This window comes from Oryx dammah, unplaced genomic scaffold (genome assembly GCF_014754425.2).
Source record: "Oryx dammah isolate SB20612 unplaced genomic scaffold, SCBI_Odam_1.1 HiC_scaffold_12, whole genome shotgun sequence".
In the NCBI taxonomy this organism is placed as follows: domain Eukaryota; kingdom Metazoa; phylum Chordata; class Mammalia; order Artiodactyla; family Bovidae; genus Oryx; species Oryx dammah.
In genome coordinates, this window is record NW_024070196.1 from 60,581,621 (window position 1) to 60,594,882 (window position 13,262).

The window sequence follows — 13,262 nt, forward strand, 5'->3', positions numbered from 1 at the left end:
AAACACTGCTTCAATCTGGGCTGCGTAGGTCTCTCCTGGCAGAGCCCTCTCTCCTGGCACAGCCGTCCCTCCTGGCCAACCCTGACACAAGTACCCGGAAATGCTCCTGCAGCCTTACCTGTCGGCCTCATCGAATACCACGTACTCCACACTCTGCAGCTTCAGGTTCATCTCCACAGCAACATGCACCAACCGCCCAGGGGTGGCAATGATTCTGGAAGTAGTTGTGCCAGCCAGGTCAACCGGGTCCAGGGTCACCAGCATAGCCCTCCTCTCACTCCCCAAGCCCTGGCCGTCGAGGAAGGGATCCCAGAGCCTCATCCCCAACCCACAAACTCACATGTCGGGATTTTCGTGCAAGGCTGCAAATTGGTCTTCCATCCTAGGAAGAAGAGGGGGTGTCTGTCAGCTTGACTGAATAGGTTTCTTTTGTCTCTCTCCCTTCCCATCTCCAAATGCCTAGATGAGTCCCACACCTTGATCCCAGTCTTGGAACTGGGGGAAAGCTATTGCTGAGATGCTAGCCAAAACCACTGCCGGGACAAGGGCTATAAGTTCAAACATACAAAAGGACTGATAACAACAAAGTTCTCCAATGAGAAGGACTCAACCATAGAATCCATCTCATTCACTCAGTTCAGATCGAAACAAAACTGCCTTTGATCCACAGCACCACCTAGCAACTAACCCTGGAACTCCCAGCTCCACCTGGAAGCAGGTTTCCTGGATCTCTATGTCCTTGTTCTCAAACTGTTTGAGCATACATCCCTAACTTTAGTTCTCCTCTGAAAACACCTCGGGACACCTGTAGGAGCCTGGAGGCAGAATTCTGGGCCAGGTCCAGCTTATGGAGGTATTTCTGACAACCACAGCAACAGAGATAATAAATTATAGTGTAGGCAAAAGAGCACTAAAAAGCAAAACACTCTTTCAGTGAGAATCAAGAGTGACTGGTGACAGTGACATCCTGAGAATAAAGAAGGGGCCGCCCTTTGAGGGAGAAAATGTGGGACAGGGGCAGGGACTCTAATCTTAGCTCTACTTCCAGACCACCGTGTGGCTCTCTGGGCCTATCACTTCCTCAGCTGGCTCATCTGTAAAACAGGTGTGGTGCCTGTTACCTCAAAAGGACGGTATAAGCATATCAGGAAAAATATAGTGTTTTGTAAATTTGAGCTACCAAAAACTTGTGTGCATTCCACCTGAAACAGCCCCAAATCAAGCATATTAAAACATATACAACTAAGCAACCCATTTGGGTGACCCTGGTGCTTCCAGCTTTCCTTTAGGAACACCAGAACCTGCGTCTGAGTTGTGTGGGAAATTTCTTTCGGTATTTTACTGTATGTTTCCCCTTGCTGGTATCTCAGGAACGTGCGGAGACGTTGCTGTTATTAACAAGTAGCACGGGCTCTGTCCATCTGATGGGGAGGCCCAAGCAGGCTTGCTTTGGGGGCCACCATGCAGGGCACCGAGGGGGCTCTTACTTGTCCCCACCCAGGATCAGGGCAGTCTTGAGGCCAGTGAACTTGCCAAGCTGTGGAGAGACAGAGAGAGAGACAGAGCTGGTGATGGGAGCTGAGGCTTCCCCGGTGGCTTGGTGGTAAAGAATCCCCTACCAGGGCAGGAGACGAAGGTTTGATCCCAGATCGGGGGAGATACCCTGGAGAAGGAGATGGCTATCCGTTCCAGTATTTTTGCCTGGGACATTCCATGGACAGAGGAGCCTGGCGGGTTATAGTCCACGGGGTCGCGAAGAGTCGGACACGACTCAGCAACTGAGCATGAGTAAGGATGGGAACTGACCCCGCCCACTGAGGCCTCGCTGACTGGTCCCAGCTCAGTCTAGCCACCCTGTCCCCCTGCCCGGGCACACCTCCTTGGTGAACTTCATGGTCTGCAGGGCCAGCTCTCGGGTAGGCGAGAGGATGAGGGCGCGGGCCCCGGTCTGGGCACTGTGGGTCTTGAGCCGCTCGAACATGGGGATGAGGAAGCAGGCGGTCTTGCCGCTGCCCGTCCGGGCCATGGCCACCACATCCTTGCCGTCCAGGATCATTGGGATGGTCTGCAGGGGAATGAGCGAGGCCGGGGAGAGATCAGTTCCTGCACCCAAGGACCACGTGATCCACAGCGTCAAGTCCCAGCGGAGAACTGGGGCATCTCAGCGGAAGGAGCGGGGCCTGTCTCCTAGCCCTGCTCCCACTCTTGTTAAAGCCTGTGGGCACAGGTCCAGGGATGAGTGGCCTGTTACCCCCAACCCTTTCGACCTTTGGGACACCTCTCTTCCGGTTAAGCCAGGCTCTACCTCCCCGTCTGGTCCTCCTCCTCAGGACCCCAGAGAAACGCTGTCTCCCTCTCGGCTAAATGTCTGAGGACAACTATCATGAGATGACAGTGGGCGATGATGGGGTGTCTGTGAGCTGTCGGGGCAGGGACTGAGCAGGGAGCAGCTTAAGAGGCCCCGAGTTGAGCATCTGCCCTGCTGGGCCTGACTTTTCTCCGCTTGTGAATGGGCAAGCTCATGGGGCTTTGGCCAGAGTAAGAGGGGACAACAGGTGTGATGGCTGGAATGTCAAGAGGCCAGATGGACCGGTCGGGTTGGCATCCCCTCCTTCTGACCCGCAACAGTGTCCCTGCCCCGTACCTTCCTCTGGATGGGTGTCGGCACCTTGTAGCCCTTCTTCATGATGCCTTTGAAGACTGGGTAGCTCAGGCCTGGGAAAGACACAGGAATGACCAGGGGGCTGGAGAAGGCCCTATGACACATGGCTGAAAACTACACGGGACAAATGACTGTCTCAAAAACAAATAAACAGCAAGAAAAAAAAAGCAATAGAACAAAGCTGATGGACTAATAGAGACTGAGAAGACAAGTTTACTGATTGTGGGGTATGAACTACAGTTGGATTCTGACATGAACACTCAATGCTGTGGGCTTCCCTGGTGGCTCAGACAGTAAAGAATCTGCCTGCAATGAAGGAGATCTGGGTTTAATCCCTAAGTCTGGAAGATCCCCTGAGGAGGGCATGGCTACTACTCCAGTATTCTCACCTGGAGATTCCCATGGACAGAGCAGCCTGGTGGGCTACAGTCCATGGGATCACAAAGAGTCAGACATGATAAGCAACTAATACATATATATGTACATACATAATGCCGTGAGACAATGGGGGTCTGAACACTGACGGGGCCTGGGATGACACCGAGGAACTGGGTTTGTTTTAGGCAGAGGTCCTGCATCTCTTGGAGGCAGGTGGGAAGTATTTAGGGACAGGAGGAGATGACTTGTTTCTTTGCCCAGTTCTCTATCTGGGTGACTGTCTTTTTCTTATTGATTTATAAAAGCTCTTTATATATTAAGGTTATTAGCTCTTTGTCCCACAGTTGCAAATACATTCCAATATAGCATTTACTTTAACTTAGCCTACAGTGTTTTTTGGCTTTTACACATGTCTAATTACCATTCAACCCCCAGATATCTTTGCCTGTTCCTGCAACAGCATCACCTGAAGTCTTGCCCTAACTGTTCTCTCATTCTGTTAGGCCTGCTGCCCGCATAAGAAGGCCGTGACTGGCTTGGAGATTATCTGCTGCCTCCATCCACCCAAGCCTACCACAGTGCAGAGTCTGGAACAGAACATGGAGGCCATGATGACCCGCTGTAGCTCCCCCCACCCAAGTTCCCAGATGCCTGGCTCACCCACCCATGGACTGGAAACCTCCTGATTTCTTCTTCTTCTTGTTCTGAGCTCGCACCATCTCCCGTGTGTCTGGCTCCACGTCCGAGGTGCATTCCGAGGTAGGGAAAGTGGGTAGGGGTCTACCAGGTCCCAGCTGGGAGGGAGCAACAGAGAAGCAGCATCACTCCAGGTACAGTCAGACCACTGGGGGCAGGGAAGGGGGCTGTCCTGCTGCCAGGCCCCTCCAACTTGCCCTCATTCAAGGTGTTGATGCTCCTGTGAGATCACCTGACTTCTCTGCTGAAGGGCTCTCCTTTGACTGGACGAAGACAGGGCAGTGGGTCTGAGAGTAGGCTCTGCAGACAGACTGCCTGTGTTTCAGTCTCAACTTTGTCACTTGCAGCTGTGAGACCTCAGGCCTGGGACTTCCTCGCCCACAGCCTGTGTTCCCCAATCATGAAAATGGGGATGAAAAGAGCATATGCCTTACAGGGTGCTGGGAAGACCAAATGGGTATGTGTAAATCTTCGGACAGTGCCCAGATGGTGGCACCATCATCATTATCATCCAGACCAGTTATTCAGAGCCCTCAAAACTTTGGGAAGCTAATTGAAACATCTATTATGAATGAGGTACCAGACTTTTCCAGTCTGTCCTGCACCCATCTCCCTCAGCCCCTTTCTGATCCATCACCCCTCCCCAGATCTGGTCTCTCTCATTCCTGGCTTCCTCTCTCTGCCACCCACTTGTTCTAGCACAATTAAATCATAACCAGACACCTCCTCTGGGGAGCCTTCTTGGACTACAGCATTGTCTTCTTCCTCTCAGAAATAACATTTATAAAAATACTAATTCATAATAATGGCTAAAACTTATATGGCACTTACTATAAGCCAGGTGCTGTGCTGAGCGTTCATATAAATTAATTCACTCCTCACAACAACACTGTCAAGCAGCTATTATTATTTAGTCTCTTTTACAGAGAAGGAAACTGACACACAGAGAGGTGAAGTGACCTGGCAAAGTCACACAGCCAGTAAGGGATATGAACCCTGGCTTCAGAGTCTATATTCCTTCCTATGTGCTCCTCTGTGGTCCAACACAACCCTCTAGGTCAGAGCTGCACCTGTCTTGTACAGTCCCCGAGATAAGAATGGTTTTTAAATCTTAAAAGATTGTAGCAAAATCAAAGAAGACTGACCCTGCAAAGCCTAAACTATTTACCATTTGGTCCTTTACAGGGAAAGTTTGCCAACCTACCCCTGCTCTAGACACATGATAACAAAGTGCCTTTTAACACACTGGTGCCCCAGCAATATTTACTGAAGAGCAGAATGTCTGAACACTGTCATTCCTCCTTTCCACAGTGTTTGAGGCACACAGACTCAACTACTCTCTGCATGTGCAGAAGTCGAGGCACACACAGAGAGATTAAGCAATTTCTCGCATGTGTACTCCCCCACAGCCAGGACAAGGTGTTCAACACATGGCTGTGCCTTGGTCCCTAGTTATAGAGAACCTACTGTGTGAGGCTCGGCTGAGATGGAATAAGGTCCCCATCTGGTCCCTACTTCTGAGGAGCAGAGAGGGCTCTCTTCATATAAACGCCCACTCATTCATCTATTATACCCAGAGTCTTCTCTGTGCCAGACATCCGCTAAGCACAAGGTTGTGAGAAACAACAGGCTACAGCTCTTTTGCTCCACTGGGGCTCACACCTGTCCCCCCGCCCCCCATTTGCATACACTTAGCACTCAGTAGTGGAAATAGCACAGGGTCTGGAACCATACAGTCCTGGATTTGAATCCTGGCTCTCCCACTCACAAGCTATGAGGTTTGGGTCAAGTTCCTTCACCCCTCCAGGCTTCTGTTTCCTTCTCTGGAAAATGAGGATAAGCACTTAGCTAGCAGGGTTGACGTGGGGATTAAATGATAAGGCTTATAAAGGCTTTTAGCACGGAGCCTGCACACAGTAAGTGATCAATAGACCCGAGTTTAACTTATTATTAGTTTCCCAGAGGTTTGGGGGCGTCGCTGTCTCAAAGCCACGAGGTGCAGCCTTCTCCTAATTCGTCCTCCGAAGAACCCCCAAACTCTCAAAAGTCCAATGTTCAGCACCCGCACTTTTCATTGGACGAATGGAAACCAGGACCCGCCCCCGATGGCCAGGAAGAAGCCAATGAGAAGCGTTAGATCAAGCGTCAGCCAGGAAGGCCCGCAGGCCCACAGCTTACCCAACACAGAGGCTTCGGGAGTCTAGACCCCAGGTGTGGAGCGTCCTGGGACACGTGCTCAGGCCGGAGGTCCTGCCCTGATCCCCCGGCCAGCCGATCTCTCCCCATCCTCAGCCGTGCCCGCTCCCCAGCTGGGGGAACTGCCGGGCACCGCGCGGAGCCGGGGCTCGGATTCCGACGTGTATCCCAGCCCTGCGCTCCCTACCTTCTGGGCCCGGGCGTCATCTTCTGCCTGGATCTCAAACTCGCCGTCCTCCGAGTCGCTGCTGCGGGACTGGGACGCCGCACCCCGGCGCCTCCGGAGGCCCTTCTTCTTCTTCCACTGGGCCATGGTAGCTCTGGACCGCGGTGCGGCCGCCGGGCGAGTGCCGGCAGCCATGCGGGCCCCGGCGCCGGGAAATGGGAGGGGGCGGAGCCCGTAGGGACATACCAACAGCGCGGCGGGGGCACGGGGGACGCCTCCACGCGGCCCTGGCGGCGTTCCTGCTCCTTCTGCTGCCTCCGAGGCTTGATCCACATGCACGCACACACTCCCCTCGCTGGTGCGGAAGGTACCTCTTCAGAAGCTTTGGGGAACTCGGGGGGGCGTCCGGAATCGGGGGCCTTAACTCACCCCCGAGGAGTAAATGGTTCCGCCCGCCCCGCCCCATCCTGTCACTCACGGGTTGCGGTTTGACGCCCGTGTGCGCGCGCGGAACACACGTCGCTAGGGCCCGGCTGCCAGCTCTGAGTCGTTCCGCGCGGTACCCCGGTCTGGGGCGGGGGCTGGGGGCGGCCTTGGAACTTCCCGGAGCCGCGGGCTCCCGGGATTCAGAGCTGCCGATTCGCATGTCCGGCGCGCGCCTCCGATGCCCGAGCGCCCCACAAAGGAGTCCAGGCCTGGGAGCAGGGGACGCTGAAGGTAACGACCGACGTCAGCGAACCAAGATGCTCAGGTAGGAAAATAACTCGATAATGCGGGCACATCGGACATCTACGGGACATGGACTTGGGGATCGGTGAGTGCGGGGCAGCTGGAGGACTGGGTGTGATCCCCTAGTAGGGGGATGGTTAAGTGCAGGAGCTTTAGACCCTTAATCAGGTTCAAATTCAGTTTCCACTGTTTTAGCTTTATAGGTGTGACTGACGCTTGTAACTTCACCTTTTGAAGCCTCAGTTTTGTCATCTATAGAATGAACATAATGGAAGCTACCTCACAGGAGTGTTGAGAGGATGAAATGAGACAATGCTTGTAAAGCTCTTTGCAGGAGGTAGGCTTGGGATTGATCAATGCTGGTTATTATTTCTGCCCGATAAATATGTACAAGATATAGAAACCTGCCCTGTTTCCCCCATCACCCACCAGCATAGTTGATTTTCTGTGTGGTGCCAGAATAGGCACAGGCCCAAATCTCTTGTTCATCCCCCTAGTGTTCTAAAAATATTGACTGAGCACACACCAGTATGCTAGGAATGCGTATTTACTCATTAAATATTCATCTGTACCGCCCCTGTCCCCGTGATTTCTGTGTGCTCACTCACTCAGTCGTGCCTAACTCTGCGAATCCATGGACTGTAGCCCGCCAGGCTCCTCTGTCCATGGGGATTCTCCAGGCAAGAATACTGGAGTGGGTTGCCATGTCCTCCTCCAGGGGATCTTCCCAACCCAGGGATCAAACCCAGGTCTCCCACATTGCAGGTGGATTCTTTACCATCTGAGACATCAGGGACGCCCACCCCTTCATTACAACAACTCAAAAAATGTCAAATTTCTGAAATGTTCCCTGGGATTGGCAGCTCCCCTTTGAGGAAGACTGGTTGAGGGAGAATGTGACCTTTTTGCCCTGGGGACGGGCCCTTAAGCGATTGCCAGTCTTTTCTGATGACAGATGGTTGCTACCCTGACCCCTTTTCACAGGGAGCCCTGGATGTAGGGCCTGGCAAGCAGAGCACCCCTGCTGTCACTCAGGACTACGGAGAGCATGAAGACCCTGGTGGAGATGGCCATCAGCGGGATGCAGACCCTCCACGATCAGCACCATGGCCGGAGTGGCTACCGGGTCAAGGTTAGGCCATCATATGTGGATGAGACTTTGTTTGGCAGCCCTGCAGGCACCCGGCCCGCACCACCAGACTTTGACCCACCGTGGATGAAGAAGGCCAACAGAACCAGAGGAGTGGGGACAGGGGTGTCTCAGGCCTTGGGGGCCAATGGGAGCTGTGAGTCCACCTCCTCCAGTGGCAGCACCCCAACCCTCACACCAAGGAAGAAGAACAAATACAGGTAATAGGATAGGGAGATTCCCTGCCATTCATCTGCTCTGTGACCTTGGGCAAGCAATTTGACCTCTCTGAGCCCATTTCCTCACAGTGGAAGGTGGGACCCAGTGGGATTATTGAGAAGACTTAAGGGGGTGAGACATGTACAGTGGTTGGCACAGTTACCCGACACCCAGGAATAAATAAATGGTAATGGCATTAGACTGGACTTCTGAGGCCCAGAGGGGTGAAGTGATTTGTCCAACAGAGAGAGAGAGTGTTAGTCGCTCAGTTGTGTCCAACTCTTTGCTACCCCATATACTGTAGCCTGCCAGGCTCCTCTGTCCGTGGAATTTTCCAGGCAAGAATAGTGGAATGGGTTGCCATTTCCTTCTCCAGGGGGTCTTTCCAACCCAGGGATTGAACCTGGCTCTGCTCTACTGCAGGAGGATTCTTTACCTTCCGAGCCACCAGGGAAGCCCTTGATTTATCCAAAATCACAGAGCAATTTGCATAAGATTATTAGTGTGGTTGATCCATCAAATGACATAGATATGGTGATTCCAAACTGAAGCAAGTCATTTTGAAAATGGTTCTTGCTTCATTTTCACCAACAAGTTAGAAAAATGGAATCTAATGCCAGTAGTTATTTTTGTAGAGATTATTTAGATTATTTCAATGAATTTCAGCCTCAAGGGAGGCTACAGGACTCTATCTTATTGATTGTCATCAGTGTCTTGAACAGAGATATGGAAGACTAGTATATTAGTCAATCAGGTTTGTCATATATAACAAAATACTGTAGACTTAAACAGCATAAGTTTGATTTTCCACAGTTATGGAGGCTTAAAGTCCAAGGTCAAGATGCCAGCAGGGTTGGTTTCTCCTGAAGCCTGTCCTTGGGTTGCAGATGGCCAGCTATTCCCTGGGTCCTCACATGGACTTTTCTCTGAGTGTGTACACTCTTGGTGCCTCTTCCTCTTCTTCTAAGGACACAAATCCTATTGGATTAGAGCCTCACCTTTGTGGCCTCATTTGTGTGTGTGTTAGTCGTTCAGTCGTGTCCAGCTCTTTGCGACCCCAGGGACTGTAGCCTGCCAGGCTCCTCTGTCCATGGAATTCTCCAGGCAAGAGGTCTGGAGTGGGTTGCTATTCCCTCCTCCAGGGGATCTTCCTGACCCAGGGATCAAACCCAAGTCTCTGCACTGCAGGCAGATTCTTTACCACTGAGTCACCAGGGGAGCCCATGGCCTCATTTAACCTTAAGTTAATTCAACACAAATCTTGGGAGGAGGCAATTCAGTCCTTAATAACTAGGCAGTCCTATTTGGGATCTATTCTGAGCCAAAAGGCACATCACTAATTGAGAGTGGGAATAGTGCCTATTTAAGGAGATAAAATTGAACAGAGATAAAAGCAAGGCCCCATTATTGTCACGTCTACTTGACAGTTCCCATGGAGCACAGGGCAGGCTCAGGTTGACATAGCAGCAGTGACGTCTACAACATGGCTGAAAGTGCTGAGTTCACTGTAGGCTGCATTAACAGAAGTCTATGACAGGAAGGCAACAGTCAACCTCATGCTCTCCTGGAGGTTGGAACTTTGTGCTGGATGCTGACAGGTAGAGGGTGTCAAGTTAGAAGGTGCATAGGAGGTAGAGATGCTATTAAGCAGAAACTTTGGTACCAGACAGACACAGGTATCAACCAAATCTGGGTTTGAACAGCTAAATCAAGTGGCCAAAATGTTGACTTTTCAAAGACTTGAAGTTTGGGAATGGGGAGCACTTTTAGTTCTGGCCGAAAGTCATGGACCTCACACCTCATAGATATGCCATGAATATTTGTGAGATTAATAAAAAAAAAAAAAATGCTGACTGAATCTAGTTAAAGGTGAGAGGCCTTGAAGGCATTTAAGTCTGGCTTAGTGATCAGGAGCTTGAGCCCTTGAGTGGGGGGCTGGATTTGAATCTTATTTGTACCTTCCTTGTTATCCTCCCTGTGCCTCTGTTTTCTTGTCCATAAAATGGGATTATCATATTGCCATCCTGTGGGTTTTGTGAGAAATAATGAGATAACACAAGTGACAAGCTGAGTCCTGGGCCTATACATGAAAAACCCTGAGTAAATATTCAAAAATTTTAAAAGCTACTCTGGTGGTGTGGCCAGGTCACAGCACCCTCTACATGCCAGGTGCTTGGCTGTGCAATTTCAGATACAGTTAGAAGGGCCACATGACTGCAGAGGGTTTGGCTGACAGGGCCACTAGGAAAAGGGTGAAGTGGTGAGTTAAAAGAAAAAGTGAAGGCTCTGAAGACTAAGGTTATATTAATGTTGGTTGCAAATAACATAAGAATTGGGCTTGCAAACAAGCTAAACGCGCCTCAGCAGACAAAGGGCATTTGGGGCTCATATAACAGGGACTCAAAATGTTGTTGGGATTCTTTCCCACACACATTCCAGGTGAGATGGCCACCAGCTCTTTTGCCCTTATATCCTTCCTGCCGGTTCTTCAGCACTCAGTGGAAGAAAGACATTTCTCTCCTAGTAGTTAATACAAAGATTCTAAGGGAGACTCCCATTGGGCAGAATGGGTCATGTGGTTAGTCCTGAGCCAATCAGTGTGGTCAGGAGGATGGGGTATGCAAATTGACCTGGCCTAGGCCAGTTGGGCACATGCCCAGGATGGGGTGGGGAGGATGCAGGGGGACTGGATGCTCTGCAGGGGAAAAATAGTAAGAGTTGGGAATAGTGGTACTTGAGGGCTGTGGCTTCCCTGTGGGTACTTCTGGAATCTACAGGCAATCATCTGCTGCTGCAGGGGCCTGGCTGGGGGTGGGGCGAGGGGTGGTGAGAAAAGTTTATAAGGCTTATTTCCCCAGCTTATTGTTTCTCTCCCCTTCCCAGACTGATCAGCCACACTCCTTCTTACTGCGATGAATCTCTCTTTGGCTCCCGACCGGAGGGCGCCGGCTGGGAGGCCAAGTGGATGGCGAGAGGTGATGCTGCAAAGCTCCACGCCCTCTGCTGGACACCCCCAGCTACCCCTAGGGGCCGCCATTCTCCCCGCCCCAGGGAGACTCCAGTGCGGGCCATTCACCCAGCTGACCTCTCAAAGACAGAGCACAGGGTAGTGGCCAGCTCCCGGAGGCTGTCCGTGGACGGGTTAGACACTCCACGCCCTCTGAGGCGGGAGTGTTCCCACTCCCTCACCCACCTTGATGTCCCCAGCACAGGTCACCCACCCGCCAGTAGCCCCTGCACAAATGGGCCACAAGATCCCAGGCCTGCCCCATCAGGGGTGACCTTCCGGAGCCCCCTGGTGACTCCCAGGGCTCGTTCAGTCAGTGTTTCAGTGCCAACTACCCCCCGACAAGGTAGGGCTACCCAGAAAACAAAGCCCCCTTGGAAATGAGTTTCTTGGTCCTTTCTGCAGGTGTGCCCATAGGGTCACAGCGAGGGGCAGAGTTTCAGAGAATGGCGCTGCTGGGCAGGCCTCTGGGGAGACCGCAAGGCATTGGTGGAGCCCTCCTGGGGACAGACAGAGCAATGGTGGGCAGTGCCCCGCCTCTGACCACCTCTGGTTGCTTCCTGCTTTCCCCACTGATATGGATTGGAGGGTCAACCCTTGACATACCCGTGTCCAGTCCTGTCATGGCCACATGGCGTATCAGTGCCAACCCAGGGGGTGTCCCCCAGGAGGGCCCCCCACCTCCTCCATCACACCCACAACATTGTCTCACCACCAAGTGTGAATAAATAGTGTGGTTGCCAACCTGGAGGGCTCTTCCTCCTTCCCTTCAAGCCAAGCTCCTGCTCAGGATAAGTTTCCAGCTGAGTCTGGAAGCCTCAGGAATTTTCCCAGGCACCATGTGTGGACCAGCGGGGAACACGAGGATCTGGGTGGTATGTGAGTGGACATTTAAAAATTTTAGTAGTCATGTATTTATTTTCATGTATTAAATATACCAGTAGCTCATCGAAGCCATGAGTTTTGTTAATTTCTTTTTTCCCCATAAGGTAAAGACCAGTGTTAGGCCTGAATTGATTTAAGTAACAAAATTAATAATGTCGCAATCACGACCGTGGCAGTGAGGCAACTGATCCTCCTCCCATCATGGGCTTCTAGCTAATGCCACTAATTGGTGGGTTGGCTGGTTCTTCCTGAGTTCAGAATATGGGCTACAGTTGTTTTGAAATCAGATATATAAACATATATCTGATGTACATTTCCTACCTTTAAAAATGCAGGTCAAGAAGCAATAGCTAAGACTGGACATGGAACAATTGACTGGTTCAAAATTGGGAAAAGAGTATGACAAGGCTGTATATTGTCACCCTGCTTATTTAACTTATATACAGAGTATACATCATGTGAAATGCCACGCTGGATAAATCACAAGTTGGAATCAAGATTGCCAGGGGAAATACCAATAACCTCAGATATGCAGATGATACCACTGGCAGAAAGGGAAGAGGAACTAAAGAGCTTCTTGAGGAGAGTAAAAGAGGAGAATGAAGAAGCTGGCTTAAACTTAGCATTCAAAAAAGCTAAGATCATGGCATCCAGTCCCATCACTTCATGGCACATAGAGGGGCGAAAAGTGGAAGCAGTGACAGATTTTATTTTCTTGGGCTCCAGGATCACTTTGGACAGTGACTGCAGCTATGAAATTAAAGGATTGGAAGAAACAAGATGCTCCTTGGAAGAAAAGTTATGACAAACCTAGACAGCATATTAAAAAGCAGGGACATCACTTTGCCAACAAAGGTCCATCTAGTCAAAGCTATGGTTTTTCCAGCAGTCATGTATGGATGTGAGAATTGGACTATAAAGAAAGCTGAGCACTGAAAAACTGATGCTTTTGAACTGTGGTGTTGGAGAAGACTCTTGAGAGTCCCTTGGGCTGCAAGGAGATCAAACCAATCAATCCTAAAGGAAATCAATCCTGACTATTCATTGGAAGGACTGATGTTGAAGTTGGAACTCCAATGCGTTGTCCACCTGATACGAAGAGCTGACTCATTGGAAAAGACCCTGATGCTGGGAAAGACTGAAGGCAGGAGAAGGGAGCAATGGAGGGTGAGTTGGTTGGGTGGCATCAATGGAC

The 13,262-nt window shown here is 51.1% G+C and overlaps 2 protein-coding genes across 7 annotated transcripts in view; one reads left to right on the forward strand and one right to left on the reverse strand.

The window, feature by feature from the left end:
• The window catches only part of DDX54 (DEAD-box helicase 54), a 19,128-nt gene extending 12,801 nt beyond the window's left edge, over positions 1-6,327 (reverse strand). The window contains exons 1-7 of the mRNA XM_040250798.1: positions 6,120-6,327; positions 3,705-3,834; positions 2,645-2,715; positions 1,877-2,065; positions 1,488-1,537; positions 341-382; positions 119-214 (exon numbers count right to left, since the gene is read on the reverse strand). Coding sequence (XP_040106732.1) covers positions 119-214; positions 341-382; positions 1,488-1,537; positions 1,877-2,065; positions 2,645-2,715; positions 3,705-3,834; positions 6,120-6,293 — 752 coding nt within the window. The 5' untranslated portion in view covers positions 6,294-6,327. The remainder of the gene's footprint in view (positions 1-118; positions 215-340; positions 383-1,487; positions 1,538-1,876; positions 2,066-2,644; positions 2,716-3,704; positions 3,835-6,119) is intronic.
• Positions 6,328-6,575: 248 nt separating this feature from the next.
• On the forward strand, positions 6,576-12,135 carry RITA1 (RBPJ interacting and tubulin associated 1). 6 transcript variants are annotated; one of them, XM_040250804.1, is made up of 5 exons: positions 6,576-6,849; positions 7,086-7,164; positions 7,812-8,177; positions 11,059-11,150; positions 11,588-12,135. In XM_040250804.1, exons 3-5 carry the CDS (start codon positions 7,876-7,878, stop codon positions 11,908-11,910), a joined length of 717 nt encoding a protein of 238 aa, XP_040106738.1. In that variant the 5' UTR covers positions 6,576-6,849; positions 7,086-7,164; positions 7,812-7,875; the 3' UTR covers positions 11,911-12,135. The 6 variants fall into 6 exon arrangements, with proteins under 6 accessions (XP_040106738.1, XP_040106735.1, XP_040106736.1 ...); XM_040250803.1 differs by having other exon boundaries at positions 6,594-6,849; positions 7,023-7,164; XM_040250801.1 differs by having other exon boundaries at positions 11,059-12,135.
• Positions 12,136-13,262: the final 1,127 nt, after the last annotated feature.

Excerpts from the sequence above, each read along its gene's own strand:
- RITA1 (XM_040250801.1), top strand. The coding sequence starts at position 7,876 with ATGAAGACCCTGGTGGAGATGGCCATCAGCGGGATGCAGACCCTCCAC. Across the intron at positions 8,178-11,058 it reads AGGAAGAAGAACAAATACAG|ACTGATCAGCCACACTCCTT; the intron begins GTAATAGGATAG and ends TCCCCTTCCCAG.